Source organism: Gopherus flavomarginatus, chromosome 3 (genome assembly GCF_025201925.1).
Source record: "Gopherus flavomarginatus isolate rGopFla2 chromosome 3, rGopFla2.mat.asm, whole genome shotgun sequence".
Classification (NCBI taxonomy): Eukaryota; Metazoa; Chordata; order Testudines; family Testudinidae; genus Gopherus; species Gopherus flavomarginatus.
This window is the reverse complement of record NC_066619.1, coordinates 86,411,524-86,426,296: the sequence shown is the minus strand read 5'-3', so window position 1 is coordinate 86,426,296 and position 14,773 is coordinate 86,411,524. Positions and strand designations below refer to the sequence as shown.

Below are 14,773 nucleotides of genomic sequence, written 5' to 3'. Positions count from 1 at the left end.
CTAAGCATGTGCTTAAGAGCTTTTCTAGATCAGGGTGAAAGAACTGAGTACCTTGCAGGATTGAGTCCTACCTGTTTATATATGTAAATTTCAAGTTTTCTATAGTGCTTGTAACTAGTATCTAAGCACTACACAACTAATTTAGTTCTGTATTGTGATGAAGTTTGTAGTGGACTTCATGAAGTACTCTGCTCTTTGCTTATCTCTTCCAAAGTTTTCCAGGAAGTTCTATTTAGAAAATATAAATTTATCATTCTGGTTACAGTGGAAAAGCTTTATCCCAAAGGAGGGCCTTTCAGTGTGTTCTAAAAAGTGGTTGGACTCTAGATTGGTCTACTTGTCCTCTGGTAGCTCATTCCCTAGTTGAGCCCCTTCCTCCAAGAATATTTTGTTTCTAGTTTCCATACACTTTGTTCTGGGTTTATTAGCTGCATTATTCTAGAGGACTATAGCACATGATGGATTTTTGGCTGATTTGTGTTGGCCTTACAAATCTGCACTTTTTTTGCAGACTGCCAGAATAATAATTATTTTTAAAGTCTCTAATCTTTATGGTTGTGAAGATAACCTTTAAAGTATAAACCAATTCTGTGATAGCTGGCTAAGTTTGCAGACAGGAAGGTATGACGCCTACTCGTTCATTTCAATGCCGTATTAACGCTATAACCTAAGATGATAATTTACGTCTGCATTGTTAGCTATTATTGCTTATCAAAGCGCAGAAGAAAAGCAAAAAATAGTATTAAGACAATCTATACAATCTTCTACAAGGTATGTCTTGGTTTAATGTCTCAAGTGGGTCACGCTTGGGACAGCATTAGCACCATTTTCCCCCAGTTCAGCCTTAGAGCACAGCTGTCTTGACAGGCCATGGATGGAGAAGATATCATTGATTCACTGAACTGGCAAAAAACACAGATTGAGAATCCATAGAGGAAGCAAAACAAAGCAGTGATGTACTCAGCTTCAAGTTACAATACTCCAGCCTGGACCTGATGAACATGTGGATCATTGTGGCCTGCTCCTCACTCAAAAGGAATGGACAAAGTCTCCTGGCAAAATGAAGTTGGAATTAGAGATCCATCTTTTCTCTTCCACCTTGCAAGAAAAAGAGCAAGGGGAACATAAGAAATGGATACATTTTTTCTTCAACACTGAAAACATGTATGCTACCTTCACGTATATCTGCTCACCTAGGTCTTAACAAAATTTATGTAATCTGAGTATATAACACATGACGTCTGTGATCTTGGTTGCTTCCACAGGGCAAGAAATATTTATTTCCTTCTCCCAGCGCTGATGAAGGTGCTCATAAAGCAAAAATGACCGATCAAATAGCCAGTACTGATTGTATGTATATATAGCGCCTAACACATTCTGATCCATGATTGGGCTACCACAATGCAAGTAATAATAATAGGAATAAATGTATGTTCTTTGGCCTCCTCTGCTGGTTGAGTTTCAGAAGAATCTCACTGTAGCATGGCCTGGGGGATGTTAGTTGATGGAATTTAGATAAACATGTAACGGTATAAAATAGAAATGTAAGATTAGCAAAAAAACCTATTGTAGGTGCATTAAGATTGTTATGAGAAAATTTACTTTTGTATTTCTTAACCTGTGATTGTTTAAAATTATAACCAACATAAGGGAGATTGTTTTTGATATTTAAATGCTGAACCCACTGTGGCTGCTACTGCAGTCTAAATAATAAATAATGTAATTTCCTTGTTTCTTTTTTGTGATTTGTTTAAGAATAATGAAAAAATAGGTTCATTATCTCACCTAAATTTAGTAAAATTAAATTAAGTTGGGGGTAAATCACTAGTCTGTTTACTTATTTAAAAAAGAAAACAACTGAAAGTCTTATCTTTCACACAGAGAACTGCAAACAGGTTTAAAAAATGCATGAGAATTAAAACTAACCCACTAAGAGATTATAATGTAGTGATTTTTACCAATAATAAGACCCACTGGAAAAAGAAATAATTTTATTTAATACCACCTGTCAAGGCTGAATCCTCACTTTGTCACTCCAAGTGCAGAAGTGGTGGCCCACAAGGATTTTAAAATTAATACTTGCCACTCCAGGCTTGTATTAAACTCCCAAGGTTACAGCTTCTCTCTGACCTTGGCTTGGTAAATACTGCCCTCCCCCAAATGCAAAAAAAGCCTTTGAATCCAGGAAGGAGCACTTGGGAATTCCTCCCTGTGAGGGTACCCTCAAGCCCTTTCACCCCCCTCCCGGGAAGAGCTGAGAAAGAAACAAAGGAAATTAGCTGTGGCTATCAGCTAATCAAACAACATGCACAAACCTCTTATGACATTCAAAATCCAATCCTGTTCTTGAAAAAGGTAAATTTTATTAAAAACAAAAAAGGAAAAAATACATCTGGATCTTAGGCTTTTCGCTAGATCTTAAACAATTACAAAAATTAAGCACCCAAAATAGCTTTCTTGGAGGTTCAGCTTAAAGGTTACAAGCAAACATGAGGGGTTAGCACAGAGGAGATCCACACGCCAAAATAAAGAAAATAAACCTGATCGCATCTAGCTAAACATTCTGATCTACTTACACATTTGGAGTTCAGATAAGTAGTTCTAGGCATGATCTAATGATTCATGATCAAACCTGGCTTCAGCTGCTTATAGCATGGCTGTTCTGTCTCTCCAGCCCAGAGAACAACAAACAAACAAAGAGAAAGTTTCTTTCTCCATTTTAAAAAGTTCTAGCCTTCCCATTGGCTCTTTTGGTCAGGAGCCCACTCTTTTTTCTCTTTACCTGGGGGACTTATTAACTCTTTACAGGTAAAGCAAGTAAAGAACAGCTACCAGGAGGGATTTTACAGTTAACTGGCTGGCAGGGTGTCCATCAAAGGGAGCTATCCCCCCACTTTATTTATCACACCACCTGAGAAATGTCAACAAGATACTTAGGCACATGCATTCAGTCTGCAGTCTGTGCCTACAACTCTAATTCAGTATGACTTGTGAGAAACAAGAGCAGTATGTAGCCTTAACAATGCAAATTACAGTACTTGCATTTCCTGATCTCTAAATACACCTATTATAGCTGAGAGGTCTCTTTACCATTATCGTTATTTATCTAACATGCTTAACAATTAATCACAGAACTCCCAAATTGCCAATCTCCTTCATATAGAAAAGCAATAGAATGGTTGTGTATATTGAAGAATTAATTCTACTGAATTAATTAATTCTACTGAAACAATGAAACAAATAGGATTTTATTTTTAATTTTGTGATCTGGAATGACTTTAGTGAAAATCATAATCACATATCAAAACAGCAACCAATGTACAGTGCAATTCATTTTCAGTGAACATGGACGGAGTGAAACTGCTTCTAATTTAGTAAAATGAAAGTCCTAAACATTTCAATGTATTACAATTTCATTTATACTGAAACTCTGTATGCAGGTCCAGATCTTTTCTATTTTATGCAAGAGCTCAAGATTTGGTGGTAGACTTATTTCACTGTGACAGGTTTCTACTGTTTTATAAGGTACCTCAGACTAACTACTCTCAGAATAAACAAAGAGCATAGTCTCTGATAAATTAACCAAATACTGTATAAAAAAAATCAGCTGCTGACTACAACTCTGATGGTTCATCACAGTGCAGTGCAACATGTGTAACAGGATGAATGCAGCATCTGTAAAGTATCTGTTTAACCTGCCATGTGTTTCAGTAACCCGGAAATAATACTGCATCAGAGAGATAACGTAAGGTATGCATGTCTCTCTGTGTACCTTTGTGTCATAGCAACTGCCACCAATGTAGGTAAAGAATGAACTGGAGCTGAATAAATTAGACCAGAGATTAATTTCTGGCAGCATACTGAATCTACAGAAACAGCCATTATCTCCTACATGAGTGCAAGAAACATGCACAACAGGTGAGTGAAATATAGGGTTGCTGATAAGTAGAAGAATAACAAAAGAGGAGTATACTTCTGAATCATTCATTGTCAATATTTAAGCTTTTTCTCATGCCAAGTAGAGTTTTTTAGCTTGGAAAACCTATCAGAACTACTATGCAGTATATGAAATACCATAAACAAATATTACATACAACTGTTTAATAAAGAAATACTGGCTATTGGTTTTCTTTTAAATCTATTCTTTTTAAATACCTGTACAAAATCAAGAACATTCATACATTTTGGAATTTTCTTACTGACTATATATATTTTTCTGAATAGTTCAAAGATGGCATTAGCAAGTGGACATTGGATTAGAAAAGAAGTAATTGGAGACTCCCCAAGTCCTAGGTATGTTATAACGGTAAAAACTTACTATTGTCTATCAGTCTCCTTCAAATACCATGTTTTCTGTTTCACTTTTATACAGTAAAAGTGTGAGTTGGATTTAGTTCATGTTGCTGCACCTAATTTGGCCTATGAATAAGAAAATCTTCTGTTATTCAAACAGTGTTTTACATTGTCTAACTGCCCTCGCAGCTTAACATTAATTAAAAATCACATGTCTTTCAGATGAAATATAAAACTGAGATTCTGATCACTTGTGATTACATAAGATCCCATAATACAATTTTTGCACCGTTAAGGATTTTAACCTGGCTATTTTGGTCAAATTCCAGTTTGGGTAATTATGTTTTATTTCCAAAATATTTACTTCAACAATATGTGGTATTACTGGTACAGAATAGCTGCCATATTGCACACTTCCCTCCTCTGCAGGACTGCATTTAAAAGATATATAGATATATACACACAAATCATTCACCCACTAGTCAGTATTATACAAGCGGTTTGTAAAGTGCTTTGGGATCCTGCCAGATAAGGGCTGTATACGCAAGGTGATTATGATAATGATTATTATTATTTCACTTCACTCATTATAGCAGAGTACCTTAGCTATCCATCACTCACTGAAAACTCTCAATTTCTTTTTAGCTATTAGATATCAGAGCACTTTATTTACCTCCTAAAATTTAAAAAAGTTCATGGCGTTAAGCAGATGTGCTTAATATATTTTAAAATGTGCATATATTGTAGTAGTATAAATACCCATATGCACTTTACTCATTTTTTCTTTCCTTTCTACTAATTAAAACACATAGGAAAAAGCTATACTGTCTTTTTGTTTATGGTGCTGGACACTGTATTAACACAATAGACAATCACTGACCAAAACAGTTTATAGGCTAAGGCTCAGTTCTGCAAAAAATTGCACCTATGCTTAGAGTTAAGTGTGTGAATAGTTTCATTAAGCTACTGAAATGCTTAAGTGCTTTATTAGATTGGGGCTATAAAGGTCTCATCAGGGCCAGCTCTAGGGGTTTTGCCGCCCCAAGCAGTCAAACAAACAAAAAAAAAAGCCACGATCACTATCTGCGGCAATTCAGCGGGAGGTCCTTCACTCCGAGCAGGAGCGAGGGACCCTCTGCCGAATTGCCGCAGAATACCTGATAGTGCTGCCTTGCTCCAGAGTTGCCACCCCAAGCACTTGCTTGATAAGCTGGTGCCTGGAGCCGGCCCTGGGTCTAATATCACTAATGAACTGTGCATGCAAACCCTTACTTCAGCTCAAAATTCCAATAGGATTCTACATAGAAGATAGGGTCCGTGTGTGCAAATGTGTTTACAGGATTAGGCCTATAGTTTTCAAAGTGGCAAGTAATATTCCAGCAGAAACTGAGGAGGATATCATTCTATCCCTGAACCAACCATTAATTTGTTTGAAAAATATTAATGGGACATATCAATTCTAGATAAAACCAGGAGACGAGTAAAGGAATTGTAAAAAGGAGCTTCTTCAATGACAGGAGGAGAGTTTATGGACAGAATGTATAAAATTAATTATTTTCTTGACACTAATGGTCCATCACCTTATTTATTAATTTAATAAAACTAACCACATGGGCACTTGGTGAATTTTTTTTTTTAATCTATTGAAATTCTGTGAATATTTTTGTTTGGTCATTAATTTTATAACTTTTGTACTTGGATACTTAACAGTTGAAGCTGTGCTGGGACCTTCTTTATATTTGAACAATTCATGTCTTGAAAATAACTATGTCCTTGGGCTTGGCAACTAAAAGGGCACAATGGTGATAATAATCTCAAGGATTTTTTTTATTTCCTCTTCTCGTCTGCAACAGTGAACAATGCTGCTTCATGTGTTTGAAGTGCCAATATTCCAGCCACACAGCAGAATGTGCTTTCTTCTATTTTTGACAATCATGTTCTCTGTTTACAGCGCTCTCTCCTGGATTGCTTAATACCAGAGAAATTTTTCTTGTATTAGTTTCAGTTTTTCCTTGAAATTGGAAAACTCATGGAATAAAACAGTCCTAAGAGCAAGCTATATCTAAGTGTGAATAAATAAGACTGAAAAAATTACAAAGAGCTTCTAGTGTCACTATTAAAGCCCTGTGGAGATACTTCTGGAAGTGCTAGGCCAACCACTAGTATTATCCGTAATGGGGGAGAAAAGGAAGAGGTAGATTGAACACCAAAGCTTCCCCAAAGTGGAGATGAGAGGGGGGTGGAAGACACACTGCTTCTGAGTAAGAAGGGCTTTTGTCCTTACCTATCCGTCCTATTATCTTGTTATGAGATTGACCCCCTGCCCTCACTCTGCCAATGAGGACAGCCTCAGTAGTTCGCATCTCCCAGAATTAATTTCAGGCTCTCTCCCTTACTGTTGCTTGTGTGTCAGAAAAATCTCCACCTTCAGGTTCCTCCTTAAAACTCACCTCTGCTGCTGTGCATACAGAAAACTAGCATTGGATAATGGCTAGGCAGGTGGCAAGCTGTGATTCCTGCTACTGATTGGCTATGAATTGTGCCCTATATTTGTCTGTACCAACATCCTAATATTTGATATCCCATCTTCTTCCTCTTCCCTTTCCTGACATGTATGTAATTTAGGCAATAAACTCTTTAGGACACTGATTCTTGTACAGCATCTAGCACAATCAAGCCCTGACCTGGCTGAGATCTCTTGTTGTTACCACAATACAAATGGCAAATAATCATAATGAACAGCTCTGATAAAAGAAAAAAATATTGCACAGTCATGTCAACAACTCAGATTATTCACCATTGTTCTGTTTCATTTTTAGGCATGGACATGCACTGACAATGGCAGGCAACATAGCATTTGTATTTGGAGGCTGTTCCATTTATAATACTTTTGTAAGTGTAGCTGGATATCATTGCCATAATTTATTGAACTGTTAACACTGAGCAATTTGTGGTAGAACTGTATTCAGTTACATCATTTAGTGCTTTTTATTTTAAATCTAGTTTTACTGTTTGTTGTTCTGAATTCAGAAATGTTTTCTTAAGAATCGTTGCAGAAGCATTCCATGTAGTGTGTGCTGTGATGTGTTTCAGTACTACACCCACTGCTCCCTGGTAACAATCTATGTATTATTTCTTGTACCAGTCACTGTTCAATTAAAAGAGTTTTCCCTACTTTGGTGGCATTATTAATATCCTGAAAATAAATATATCACCTTCAATTTCTTTCTCTGTCTCTCTCCCCTAGGATGATCAGCGAACATATTTCAATGACTTCTACATGTTGACAAGTGAGATATTTTTCGTCTTTTGTGGCAGACAAAACTCAAAGGTTTATTCCTCTTTTTGGAGTTGCACATATTTCACTGTGATAGGATGGATTATTTGTGATACCTATAACGTGTTACCATAAAAATAGTGAAGGGTTACTGCAAAAAGCAGTGAGACCAAGACTAAAATTGCTTAACAATAGTTTTAAAATTATTTCAGGTTTTCTTCCTGTTCTGCTAGATTTGAATAGATGTACTGAAACAAAAGCTGCATAATCATAATTCTCCATAGATTTGAATGTACTTGATATCATCAACCAACGTCTCCTCACTTAGAGGGTTACTGAGAGAGCTTGTTTAGATATATTTGCTGATCTGATGTGATTAATTATTTCTTTATATTTTTGGAACAGTGATATTAGTATAATTTGCAGCTGCCAAATTACTAGCACACAGAATACCCAAATTCATAAATGAAGTTTATCAACTTGAGACTTGTACTTCTTGCAGCCAGACATAGTGCAAAGGAAATGAGTTTGTCTTGGAAGGACAAAGAGGAAGGGCAAGGGACTGGTAGCTCAATGTTTTCTTCTTGCAGCTGACAGACACTCCATGGCTCACTATGGGCATCAGTTACAGGAAGCAGCACAATCTTTCTCTCAAACAAAAATTAAAAGATTGCAGGGAGAATAAGGCAAGTCTATTTTTAAAAGTGTACTAGTTGTAAATGTGCATTATGAGAGAATATTGAGAATTTGAAGCATAACACTGTTTCAAACTTGCTTTTCAGTGTGTTTATCTAATTACATTTTAGAGAATGATAATGATTTTAATAATCGAACATATCCTTATCTATCAACAGTTACTCCTACTGATTTGACTTGGGAAAGGATACCTCATGATGGACATATTCCTTGTGCCAGAGAAGGTCATACCCTTTGGTAAGCAAAGAATTCAGAACTTTCCTTGCCATCAGTTCGATAAATTTTTAGGTCATTCTCTCACACTTGCTCATTATTTGGACAACATTTTGTTCACTTAAGTAATGAATCCGTGTAGTATTACTCCACATGCTAATCAGCATCTTTTGAAAAATTAAATCACATAAGGAAAAAAAATCAAATCTTTCCATTTCAAGAGAATTTCTAAAAAGCCTGAATTCTGGTAGTAACTTAAAATTGGAGATCACTTTCAACAATTATTAGAATAAAAAACTAAACAGGTTGTTACAGACAGCTGTCTTTCTATAGACAAAGCTCCCAGAGTTCAAAACTGGATATACCATCAAGCAACACACAGAATCAAGAAGAATTAAATAAGGATACACCATTAAAGAAATTAAAAACAACAAAAGCTAGTAGTGTCAATAGAAGAATTTACTCGTCAGTAAATATATCTGTAACATTCTGGATTGTTCAAGTGCCTAAAAGTTGTGTACTGCAACTTTCACAGGCCAGCCTATTTAGAGGAAAGTTTACTTAATTCTGCATTCCACAGCTGCAGGATGTGGAAGATTTCCCACTCTTGATTAGCAGTTGTGGCAAATTTCAGCTTGATGGGACTGCAAGTTTTCTTCAGCCATAAGAGTGGTTCATCAAAGAATTACTTGATAATTCAAAAGTTTGTGGTTTTGCACAAGATTCACCCATAAGAAAGTAGAAGTCAACTTTAGAAATGTGTGTTTCACATTTTTATTTGATTACTATCTAATTTTTTAGTTATTATGCTTCTTTCCTGCAAGAGCCTTTCCTCGCTGCATGTAGCTATATACCACAATGTGGACACATCCATCTTTTCACTGTGGCATGTGGCTACACACTCAGGGTCGGCTTTAGCAAGTGCGGGGCCCAATTCGAACAGTTTCAGTGGGGCCCCGGCAAGGATGACTAAAAAAACCACCTTTCATTTCTTCCATATATTATTTACTTTCCATGACTGTATACGTAACAAAATTACATACATTACATCATATTGTATATGACTCTTTTCTTACTCCCACTTGGGTACTTTCTACCAATATCTCTTGCCCATATTGATAGAAGTACCACATTCTAAAAAAGATTATATGAAAGTGAAAATTTATATTAGAAAAATTTATGTTTCAATAGTTGTACAACTGATTTTCTTCAATAATGTTTATTTTATGCCCCTCCTTTTTCCCCCAGCACTGCCCACGTCACAGAAACAAACCCTCCTTCCTCAGCGCCACCCTGTCGAAACAGCTGTGGGCCAAAGAAGGTGGTTTGGGCGGGGGGGGTCGCGAAAGGGAGAGAAACGGCACACATAGGCAAAAAGTATTCCATTCTATTCATCTGAAGAAGTGGGCTGTAGCCCATGAAAGATTATGTTGAAATAAATTTTTTAGTCTCTAAGGTGCCACAATTACTCCTGTTCTTTTTGCAGATACAGACTAACACAGCTGCTGCTCTGAAACCTGGCACACATAGGGTGACCAGATCACAGCAGTAAAATAGGACCCACCCCCTCCCCGCTCAGCCCCACCATCACACCCCTCTTCACCCTCTAGTCCCCCACTCACTTGCTGCGTTCCTCCTAGTTCAGCCCCCACCCACCACCTTTCACTTTCTCCCCCCCCGCCAGAAACCCCCATGCCTGCCCCTAGAACCTCTGCTGGCTCACTGCTTGCCTCTTTACCCACCTGCTTGCCCCCGACTCGACGCTGCACCACCCCCCTCCTCCCGCAAGTATATAGCCTCATTCAGAGACCCAGGAGTCACTATATTACTGCACACAGCAGTCAGTCAATGCGGTTGTAGATATACAAAAATGCATAATGCAGAGATTTAACTTTTACATGACTTTGTATTGAACCTTGGTAATGTTATAGCGGGCCCCTAAGGTAGTATACAAGGTAAAAGAAAAATATCCTTTTGCTAGAAGTAGAATAAGATCTTTCTTCCACTTCATAATCAATTGCCCTATTGAATGAATGAGGAAGGTGTGGAAGGCAGGCACCTCCAGACAGCTGCAACCCTTGGAGAGGGGCTGGGAGCCAGACCAAGGAGTTTTGGCCAGGGCTGAGTGGTATGGAATTTGGGTGCTGGGTTCAGGCTCCGGGCTGGGGCATGGGGTGGGGTGCAGAAGGGTAGAGGGGTGCTGGCTCTGGGAGGGAGTGTGGAGGGGTGGGTGCAGGCTTTGGGACAGAGTTTGGGGGCTGGAGGGGGTGCTGGGGGGAAGGGACTGCCATGTGGGGGATGGAGCTGCCCCTTCCCCAGTGTTTGCAGGAGTGATGGCTGGGGGGAAACCCAGTCAAACTCTGGTTTTACTCTTTTGCTGATGGGTCACTTAAACCCCTTACAAACTCCTTCCCGCCTCTCACTCTCCTTTTCTACTGGGCTTGTTTCATCTTCTCAGTGGAGGCAGATGAAAACCACAAACTCCAATGAGAGCAAAAGGCTGGCAGACTAGACTGAACCCACCACCCAGCCTAGTCCATCCCAGAGCCCAGGACTGAGGGCAATGTCCCCCCACCCCCAAGCCACCTGCTTCCACTCCTGGCCTCTCCCAGCGCTGCCAGTGATTCTGTGTGGCTGCATCGGGTGGGATTTCAAGTGGACCCCTCAACCCCCCACTAAATTTACCCCTGTTTTGCGACCACTCTGCACCAAGAGCACCTTCCTTCCCTGCCCTAGAGCTGCTGGATGGTTAGAAAGCTGAGCTGGGCATTTGATTGATCTAGATTATCATGCCCCAACCCAAAAAACCTTAATATCCACACAGCTTTGGGGGGGGAGGTGTTTGGCCCCCCCCCCAGCCAGTCTATTTTATTGTTGCAGGGCAAATGAAGGAGCCATAGTTTAATGGAAATATTCAGCCCCTACAGCGGTCTTGCAGCAGGGGAACAGAGTTGATGGGAAGGGAACTGGTCTGGATAGGCACCCCAGTCCCCTTCCTTTGCAAAATAATTTGGAGAGGGAATCAGATCATGCTGTGCCTCAGTTTCCCCTTCTGCAGGGAGATGGGAGGAGATAAAAGTCTCAGCCTGCTGTGCCATGTTGCAGACCTTTGGCATTCTCTTCTCTTGCTGTATTTGATTTCCTCCTCCAAACTTCCCTCTTTCTCACCTGGAGTTCACAGCACTAAGTACCGGCTGGGGGCTTTTTTCCTGGGTTACATTACATGATCCCAACTTTAGTTTTGAAACACAGACACAGGCAGGCACAAACTCACCCTCAAACAGTAACACCACGAAAACCACAACACCAACCCAACATTACAAACCTAGGGGGAATGACACAGTCAAACACTCACTGTTGGAAGCCCCAGCAGCTGTTCAGGTGGGTGAGGTCCACTGCAGAGATTCCTGTGTCTCCCACCGGACCAGAAGCTCCCTCGGTGTCTCCTCCAGGTGACTGTTGGGGGGGGAGGGGAGGAAGGCTGCAAGCACATGTGCCTTCTCCCCCTTCCCCTCCTGACCTGCAACACCCAGCGGCTGTCTCTGCCTCAGCCCTCTGCCGGGCAGCATCTCTCTTTGCCTAGCAACAACAGCTGCTGCTTTCAGGAGATGCAGAACTTTGCTTCCGGGAGACAGCTGGCCAGCACAGGGCCCGATTCAAGGGAATCGGGCAAATCTGCCTAAAGCCGGCCCTGTACACACTGCCACAAGTGTAGACATTGTTACTATTTACTACGTTGGCTATCACTTGGTTTCCAGTGTAGTCCTCTGCTATTTAGTGTGAATGGGAGCAAAACTGCAGAAATCTCATGTGGTTGAGAAGGGAGCTATGGGAAAGGCAATTGCATAGTAGCATTTTCCCCTACAGGGTAACCAGCAGCAGCCACTGCATGAGCATTTTAGGAAACTACTCTATACGGCAATTCCATCTTTCAATAAATATGTCAAAGTTCCTTCCCCCCTCTGAACTTTAGGGTACAAATGTGGGGACCTGCATGGACACTTCTAAGCTTAAGTACTAGCTTAGATCTGGTAACTCTGCCATCATCCAGAAATTTCAGTGTCTGGATCACTTCTTGTCCCCCCCAAAACCTTCCCCTCCCTGGACAGCCTTGAGAGGCTTCACCAATCCCCTGGTGAGTCCAGATCCAATCCCCTTGGATCTTAAAACAAGGAAAAATCAATCAGGTTCTTAAAAAGAAAGCTTTTAATTTAAGTAAAAAAAAAGTCTCTAAAATCAGGATGGAAAATACTTTACAGGGTAATCAGATTTGTATAGCCCAGAGGAACCCCCTCTAGCCTTAGGTTCAAAGTTACAGCAAGCAGAGGTAAAATCCTCTCAGCAAAAAACACCAAACATTTACAGGTTGAGAAAAACAAACAAGACTAATCCGCCTTGCCTGGCTATTACTTACAATTTTGAAACATGAGAGACTGATTCAGAAAGATTTGGAGAGCCTGGATTGACGTCTGGTCCCTCTTAGTCCTAAGAGCGAACAACCCCCAAAACAAAGAGCACAAACAAAGACTTCCCTCCACCAAGATTTGAAAGTATATTGTCCCCTTATTGGTCCTCTGGTCAGGTGTCAGACAGGTTTACTGAGCTTCTTAACCCTTCACAGGTAAGAGGCATTAACCCTTAACTATCTGTTTATGACAACATGGAATGAACTAAAGAGGTTGAGTTAATGTTGCTGGGACCAGCATTATTTCTAATTGTATACTCCAGTCGCCCAACAGGAGAACTCATTCAGTGCAGTGCAGTGACCAAAAACACTATGAATCCCATATTTTTTTTTAACAAACAACACACAGGCAAACATTTTCAAACCTGAATGCCTAAAGGTAGACTCCTAGATAAGAGTGGCCTGATTTTCAGAGGTGCTGAGCAACTTCAGTTCCCATTGACATCACTTGTGTTCAAGAAAAAGTGTTTGTTCAGTGACCTGTACTTCCCTTGACTTTAGTAGAAGCTGTAGGTGCTCAGCAAGTCTCAAGATAAGGCCTTTGTTTTTAGCCTAAATTTAGGCACCAAGTTTAAAAAAGTTGGACACAGTATCTCTGTAAAATAAGTGCCAGATATCCTGAACAATGTTTTTATTGGATTAATTTAAATGACAGCTAGCACCCAGAGACCCATATAACATTTGTCTAAGTTATTTAAGAATGAGGACATGAGGGATCACTCATTATTTCAATATCAAGAATCATATTGAGTATAGAAATGTAGGGTTAAAGGAACCTTAGAGTTCATCTAGTCTAGGTCCTGCCTCAAAGCAGAGGACAAGTATATGTTGACCATCCCTGACTAGGGTTGCCAACTCCGTAATGTTTATAAAATGGACACTCCAGCAGGAGTGCTGGAACCTCCTCCACTCCTCCTCTTCCCCCCGCCCCCACCCTGCCTCTTCCCCAAGGCCTTGTCCCCCATTCACTCCTCTTCCCTGCCCCCATCACTTGCTGCTCTTCCCCACCCTGGCCCGTGTCATAAGGTACTTGCCTGTGGAGCCAGGTCTGGGAGCTGCAGACACCCAATGCAGGTAGGAGGCAGTCCCGACTAAGTAGGGGATGGCACAGGTGATGACTTGGTGCCTCCCTACCTTCCGCAACCTTAATGACCGGACACACACAGTCTGGTTAATAGATACCAGCTATTTCCCTCACAGCTGGATTTCCACTTGAGTCATTCTTGGATTCTCTGTTGTGTGATTATTTGGCTCTTATGTATTCCTTTATAATTTGTTTAAAGATACCAAGAACTTTTTTTTTTTTGGTATCTCTGAAGGGATTAAAGGAACAAAACAGCCTCTGAGAAAGAGGGAGTGGCAGCCCAGTGACATTCTTCTGTCCCTCTGAGTAATCAGAAAACCCTCCATGAAGCTCATACCCACGTAGATATTTGGGGATGACATGGGGCAGAAAGGGAAATCAGCTACTTTGCATAGCATGTTCCCCTTAATTACTGGCAGACTCCCATGTAAAAATTCACAGGGTACTTAAATACTGGGCAGACCAATATTAACTCTCTCCTGGGCCTTCTAGGCCCCCTCAAAGAATAGGTAAAGCAAACAGGTAAGGTGAGCCAATGGTAACCTTGGTCCTTAGAGAGGATGGGTCATCACAAACAGTCTGGCTAAGTGTCCAGGGGTGTCCAAGGCTGGCCTGGGTCTGTGCTAGCAGACTCAGAAAATAAAGGAAAAAATGCCCTAAATATATTTTAAACTGTCATTTTAAGGGTCCAAACTCCAATTAGGAACGTTCTCCTTAAAGGAGCTTGCCTGTTTCTGGAGAAGGA

At 40.2% G+C, this 14,773-nt stretch overlaps 1 protein-coding gene across 5 annotated transcripts in view; it reads left to right on the top strand.

The window, feature by feature from the left end:
• Positions 1 to 3,790: 3,790 nt before the first annotated feature.
• LOC127047504 (rab9 effector protein with kelch motifs-like) overlaps positions 3,791 to 14,773 on the top strand; it is a 90,757-nt gene continuing 79,774 nt past the window's right edge. For 4 of the 5 annotated variants that reach the window (XM_050945851.1, XM_050945852.1, XM_050945850.1 and 1 more), the window contains exons 1-5: positions 3,791 to 3,918; positions 4,225 to 4,293; positions 7,113 to 7,185; positions 7,541 to 7,583; positions 8,425 to 8,503. In XM_050945851.1, coding sequence (XP_050801808.1) covers positions 3,893 to 3,918; positions 4,225 to 4,293; positions 7,113 to 7,185; positions 7,541 to 7,583; positions 8,425 to 8,503 — 290 coding nt within the window. In that variant the 5' untranslated portion in view covers positions 3,791 to 3,892. The remainder of the gene's footprint in view (positions 3,919 to 4,224; positions 4,294 to 7,112; positions 7,186 to 7,540; positions 7,584 to 8,424; positions 8,504 to 14,773) is intronic. The other variant, XM_050945853.1, reaches the window with a different exon arrangement.